We start from the raw sequence: 7168 nt of genomic DNA, 5'->3' as shown, positions 1-7168 counted from the left end.
GAATTATCAATATTGTTTTATATAAGTGTGAAGGCCTAGGTAACCGATACCTGTCTAGTCTGCCATTTTGTGCTGTTACTAATGTCACAGGGAAACTTTCTCACATGTTACTGATGTTATTAAGAAATTTCCTCATGGGGTTGGGGATTTGGCTCAGGGGTAGAGTGCTTGCCTAGGAAGCGCAAGGTCCTGGGTTCGGTCCCCAGCTCTGAAAAAAAAAAAAAAAAAAGAATTAAAAAAAAAAAAAAGAAATTTCCTCATGCCCAAGTTGTTTGCATACTCTGTTATATTCTGTACTCTTGGAAACCAATCACAACAGAAGTCAGAACTGCTTTGTATAGTTAGCCACAATAAGCTTTGACCTGAACCAAGCACCCAGCAGAACTTCCTGCACCTATGTATGAGCTATTATGGCATTTGCTGTTTAAGTCGCCCCTAGGATGGACCCCAACATAAAAGAGGCACGTGCCCCAATATAAGAAACTATTTGGAATAAGACTTCCATTTGGAATAGTGCTTGTGCTTAAGTAAAGTTTAAGTTCCCAAGACCTCCATGGGAACTAACATCCTTCTTGTTAGAAAGAGACATGTCGTGGGTAACTGGTTGGCAAGTTAAGTCATAAGTCCTGGTTGGCAAGTCCCATCCTGGTAGACAAGTTAGAGCTTGAATATTAGACAATGCAAGTCCCCTGAAACAGTTGAATACCCCAACCAATAGGAGCAGGATAAGTGTGCAACAAAGACAGGTTCCTAAGGAAATCCCCTATTCCTAAACCCTGATTGGTGGAGTTACTTGGCATAGATGTAGGATCTTAACTCAATGTCAAGGTTCAGCTCCCAGGTCTGAATGGTGGCCTTGATCCATCAGTCCTATGGTGTATGTTCAATAAACTATTCCTGTCTGATTGAGATCAATGTTTATGTCATTTATGAGGTGATAAGGTACAGTTGTAAGTATAAGCATAGACACAGATGTAAATTTAAACATGAATATGCAGATTTGATCAATACAATATGATCTCCAAAGCTGCGTGTGTTGAATATTTGATCCTTGGGTCATGGCACCATTTTAGAAGGTTCTGGAACTTTTGGAGGCATAGCCTTTTTAAGGAAATAAGTCGCTGGGGAAATGCCTCTGAAGACTATACCCAGTACCTGGTAATTTCCCCTGATTCATTCACTCCATGAGGTGAAAGCCCCCCTCTATGTGATCCCACCACCATGATGTTGGGCCTGACTACAAGGACAAGAAGTCTACAAGGTGAGGATGTCTGCCTCTCCTGGAATCTAATGTACTGATATGGAATATCCTCTCTCACTCACTCACTCTCCATAGATAGATAGGCATATGATGGGTGGATGAATGGATGGATGGATGGATAGATAGATAGATAGATAGATAGATAGATAGATAGATAGATAGAGTGAAATTAAGGAGTGACCATGTGGAAAATATGCTCCTTTTTGAGACTTTAGAGGATAATCTAAAAGCCATGGTTAAATAACAACACTGGCTGGTCACCTCCTCTGCTTATCTCTACATTGAGGGACATAATTTAATGGAACATTTCTACCCCTGCCCATTTCCAGTGTTAAATCCTGTAGTGGTCGCATTATTGGTAAACCCAATGATGTGACTCTCCTAGCTCAAATATTTCAGAACTTGATGAGGAAACATGGCCTCCCATATCTTCTCCTCCACAAAATCCAGCACCATAAATGAATGCTTGGGAACACATTGAACTTCAGATGCTAGAACCTGCTGTAGTATCAGGAGAAAAAATAACACAGTCTGGAGCTCGAAGGGTTGGAGGCAGGGCGCAACTTACTGCTGCGCCTGCAGATGCTATTTGCTCAAAAAATAAATGTTTTGATGATGCCAAAATCCTGTACTCCATCAAATTGGAAAATCTAAAAGAAATGTATAACTTTCTCAATTGGCACCACTTTCCAAAGTTAAAGCAAAAATCATATAAACAATTTAAGTAGACCTATAACCCCCAGTAAAATAGGAGCAATCATTAAAAGACCACTATGAAACAAAAGAGGCCTAGGACCAGATGGCTTTAAAAAAATATTCTACCAGACTTTCAAAGAAGAATTAATATCTATACCACTCAAATTATTTCACAAAATAGAAACAGAAGGAACATGCCTTCACTTTATGAGGCCACAATTTCCTTAGTGCTGAAACCATATAAAGAAAAAATTACAAACCAATTCCCCTCAAGAATATTGACGCAAAATTACTCAATAAAATACTGGCAAACCGAATCCAAGAGCACATCAAAACAATCATCCACCATGATCAAGTAGGCTTCATCTCAGAGATTCAGGATTGTTCAATATATAAAAACCAGGAAATATAATTTACCATATAAGTAAACTGAAAAAAAAAACACATAATCATCTCATTAGATGCAGAAAAAGGCCTTTTGCCAAAATCCAAAAGCCCTTTGTGATAGAAGTCTTGGAGAGATTGGGGATACAATGGACATAGCTAAATATAATAAAGGCAATTAACAATAAACCTTTAGCCAACAGTTTAAATGGAGAGAAACTCAAAGCAGCTCCACTAAAATCAGGAATGAGACAAGGTTGTCTACTCTTTCCATATCTACTCAGTGTATCACTTAAAGTTTTAGTTAAAGCAATAAGACAACTGAAGAAAATCAAGACATACAAATTGGAAAGGAAAAAGTCAAAGTATCATTATTTGCAGATAATATGATAGTACACATAAGTAACCTTGAAATTCTACCAGGAAATTCCTATAAAAGCAGCACGATATTGGCATAAAACATAAATGTTGATCAATGAAATCAAATTGAAGACCTAGACATAAATCCATATACTTAATGGACACCATTTTTAAAAAAGGAAGACAAAAATACTCACTGGAAAAAAAGCAGCATCTTTTTAAAATGGTGTTGGTCAAAATGATTGGCTGCATATAGAAGAATGCAAATAGATCCATATCAATCAACCAGCACAAAACTCAACTTTAAATAGAACAAAGATCTCAGCATAAAACTAGGTGCACTGAACATGACAGAATAGAAAATGGGGAATAGCCTTGAACTCATTGGCACAGGAGAAGACTTGCTGAGCTGACAGAATACCATTAACACAAGCACTAGAATTGACAATGAATAAATGGGACCTCATAAAACTGAGAAGCTTTTGCATGGCCAAGGGCACATCAATAGAGCAAAGCTGAAGCCTACGGATTCAGAAAAGATTTTTACCAAGTTCACATCCAGTAGAGGACTAGTATTCAAAATATATAAAGAACTCAAGAAACTAGATATTTAAAAAACAAATATTTTAATTTAAAAATGGGGTACAGATCTAATTAGAGGAATCTCAAATGACCAAGAAGCATTTAAAGAAATGCTTGATGTTCTCAGCCATCAGGGAAATGCAAATCAAAATGACCCTGGGATGCCATCTTACACCTTTTGGGGTAGCTAAGATTAGTAACATAAGTGACAGCTCATGCTGGTGAGGATGTGGAGCAAGCAACACTCCTCCATTGTTGGTAGGAATGCAAACTTGTGAAACCACTCTGGAAATCAATGTGGTAGCTTCTCAGAAAATTGGGAATTATCTACCTCAAGACCCAGCTATACTCCAACCTTCCACAAGTAGACTTGCTCTTCATTGTGCCTTTATTCATAATAATCAGAAGCTGGAAACCTAGATATCCCTCAAAGAATGGATAGATAAAATGGTTTACAAAATGATAAACAAAACAGTGATACATTTACACATTGGAGTATTACAAAATGGTTAAAGTCTTTTTAATGGCATCATGAACTTTGCAGGCAAATGGATAAAACTAGAAAAAAATCAACTTGGACAAGGTAACCAAGACACATGAAGATAAATATTGTATGTAGTCACTTATAAGTGAATATTAGCCATTTAATAAATGATATAACCAAGCTACAATCTATGGACCCAGAGTGGTTAGGTAGAAAGGAGGGGTCCAGGTGGGACACATGCATCTCCCAAGGAAGGGAAAGCAGGATAGACTTTATGGGTGAACCGTAAGCAGATGGTCCAGGACAGCCCAGGTCAGGGGAGAGTGATGGAGGGAGAGAGTACAGGTAGAGACAGCTGCTACTGCAGACATTTAGGGAGTGTTGTAGAAACTGAGGGCAGTGGAAACTTCATGAAATCTATGAAGCTGGTCTTAGTGAGAACTCCTAGTAATGGAGTATACAAACTCTCAAGTGGCCATACCCTGTAGTCAGGCAAGGTATCAGGTGGTAGATCTAGGTTGTGTTCATTTGGGGTGTTAGCCAAGGGGGTCCCATGAAAATCTCCCAACAGTCCAGATAGATGCTAAAACAAAAGGTTGGTCTCTGCAAACTGACAGCAGGGGTACCATTGCCAAGGACAGCATCCACACAATTCATTAACCATGGAAAAGTAAAGCTTGTGCGTACATGGAGCCTTCTTCCCTAAGGTATAGCCCTTTGATTAAGGAAGGTACTTTCCCCTGGCTGGCAGTGCGGAGGCCGCAGGATGCCTGGAGTTACTGTAAAAGACGTTAACCAGCAGGAGTTCGTCAGAGCTCTGGCAGCCTTCCTCAAAAAGTCTGGGAAGCTGAAAGTCCCCGAATGGGTGGACACAGTCAAGCTGGCCAAACATAAAGAGCTTGCCCCATATGATGAGAACTGGTTCTACACACGAGCTGCTTCCACAGCACGGCACCTGTACCTCCGTGGTGGTGCAGGGGTTGGTTCCATGACCAAGATCTACGGAGGACGGCAGAGAAACGGTGTCAGGCCCAGCCACTTCAGCAGAGGCTCTAAGAGTGTGGCCCGCCGGGTCCTCCAAGCCCTGGAGGGGCTGAAAATGGTGGAAAAGGACCAAGATGGGGGCCGCAAGCTAACACCTCAGGGACAGAGAGATCTGGACAGGATCGCCGGACAGGTGGCAGCTGCCAACAAGAAGCATTAGAACAAAGGATGCTGGGTTAATAAATTGCCTCATTCATTAAAAAAAAAAAAAAAAAAAAAAAAGGTACTTTCCAAGCTACCAAAAGAAAGACACAGACACCGACCCAGTCACAACACCTTTCACTTACAATCTCTCCTGCCTGCAAAATATGCTAGGGCAATGGTGACACAGAACTTGTGAGAGGAACTCACCAATGCAATGTCTCATTTAATTTAAGGTCCGCTCCATGTGAAGGAACCCATACTGGCCACTACTTGAATGACCAAGAACTAGAAACTAGATAGTTCAGAGACCTAAGGTAAAATCAAATGCTACTGGTCTTAAAAACAAGCAAACATTTAACAACAACAAAGGATTCCTAATGATATTCTGCTATACTCACAGCAGTGCCTTATCCCGTCATCAGTGGCTTCCTCCAGCAGCAGATGCGAACAAGTGTGAAGACCCACAGACAGACATTACTCGGAGAGAGGGAGTCTGAATAGGAGGACCTCATCAGGGAATCCCATGGGAGGGAAGGTGGAAGACTGTAAGAGTCCGAGGGTATAGAGGACAGCAGGAGAACAAGGCCCTCTGAACCAACTAAGCAAGGTACATATGAGCTCACGGAGACGGATGCAGCAAGCACAGGGCCTACGAGAGTCTGCACAGACCAGGTCCTCTGCACTAGCGATTAGCTTAGTATTTATGTGGGACTCCTAACTGTGAGAAGGAGTGGGTCTCTGACTCCTGCTCCTGCTCATGGGTCTCCTTTCCTCCTGCTGGGTTGCCGTGTACAAACGAAATGAAAGGTCTTGCTTCATCTTACTATATTTTGTCATATTTGGTTCTTATCTCTTAAAAGCCTTTTCTTTTCTAATGAAAGACAGAAAGGGAGTGGATCTGGAGGGGAGGGAAAGTGGGAGAAGAAACTTTAATAAGAATATATTATATGAGAAAAGAATCTATTTTCAATAAAGAAATGTTTTAATGATTAGCTAAAGATTATTTTCAACTAATACCCAGCCCATTTTACAAACTTGCACAGATAACTTCAAGCTACAACAGGCTTTCCCTTCCACTCCTGATGATAAATGGTGAACAGTGAACAGTCACAAAAATATAACTAATGCTGGCAATGATTTAGGGGAAAGAAAAGTCCTAAATATCCCTGATGGGAATGGAAACTAATCCAGCCACCATGAAAATCAGTAGAAAGGTTCCTCAAAAAACTTCCGGGTACATGCCCACAGGAATCATACCTAGCCAACTGGCACATCCATATTTACTGCTGCATTATTCACAAGAGCCAATTGGTGGAGACTGCACAGGTGTCCATGAACACACAGATACATATAGAAAAAGGTGGTGTTTGTCCATGATGCAGAATGATCGGCCATTAAAAACAAGTGGAATTATGTCACAGGCAGAGAAATGAGTGGAACTGCACCTTGTAAAGCACACTGAGCCACAGCCAGGGAGACGCCTGAGAGGACATAAACGAGGTGCACTATTAGGGGTGTAGATAGGAAAGGGAGGATCTTTACCAATCCTACATCCTATAGAGGGCTAATATCCAATATATACAAAGAACTCAAGAAGTTAGACTCCTGGGTACCAAATAACCCTATTAAAAATGGGGTACAGAGCTAAACAAAGAATACTCAACTGAGGAATATCGAATGGCCAAGAAGCACCTAAAGAAATGTTTAACATCCTTAATCATCAAGGAAATGCAAATCAGAACAACCCTGAGTTCCACCTCACACCAGTGAGAATGACTAAGATCAAAAACTTAGGTGACAGCAGATGCTGGTGAGGATATGGAGAAAGCAGAACACTCCTCCACGGTTGGTGGGATTGCAGACTGGTACAACCATTCTGGAAATCAGTCTGGAGGTTCCTCAGAAAATTGGACATTGAACTACCTGAGGACCCAGCTATACCTCTCCTGGGCACATACCCAAAAGATACTCCAACATACAACAAAGACACATGCTCCACTATGTTCATAGCAGCCTTATTTATAATAGCCAGAAGCTGGAAAGAACCCTGATGTCCTTCAACAGAGGAATGGATACAGAAAATGTTGTACATTTACACAATGGAATATTACTCAGCTATCAAAAACAATGAGTTTATGAAATTCATAGGCAAATGGCTGGAACTAGAAAACATTATCCTGAGTGAGGTAACCCAATCACAAAAACCACACACA

General features: G+C 40.7%; 1 protein-coding gene across 2 annotated transcripts; it reads left to right on the top strand.

The window, feature by feature from the left end:
* The first annotated feature begins 4506 nt into the window (after positions 1–4506).
* LOC116910030 (40S ribosomal protein S19) lies at positions 4507–5008 on the top strand. Of its 2 annotated transcripts, XM_032913816.1 has the most exons (2): positions 4507–4750; positions 4879–4991. In XM_032913816.1, the coding sequence occupies exons 1-2, from the start codon at positions 4534–4536 to the stop codon at positions 4989–4991; spliced, it is 330 nt and encodes a 109-aa protein (XP_032769707.1). In that variant the 5' UTR covers positions 4507–4533. The 2 variants fall into 2 exon arrangements, with proteins under 2 accessions (XP_032769707.1, XP_032769706.1); XM_032913815.1 differs by having other exon boundaries at positions 4507–5008.
* The last annotated feature ends 2160 nt before the right edge of the window (positions 5009–7168 follow it).

The sequence above is a fragment of the Rattus rattus genome, chromosome 9 (genome assembly GCF_011064425.1).
Source record: "Rattus rattus isolate New Zealand chromosome 9, Rrattus_CSIRO_v1, whole genome shotgun sequence".
NCBI classification, from domain to species: domain Eukaryota; kingdom Metazoa; phylum Chordata; class Mammalia; order Rodentia; family Muridae; genus Rattus; species Rattus rattus.
Note: the sequence above shows the minus strand (reverse complement) of the source record. Positions and strands in the feature narration are given on the sequence as shown.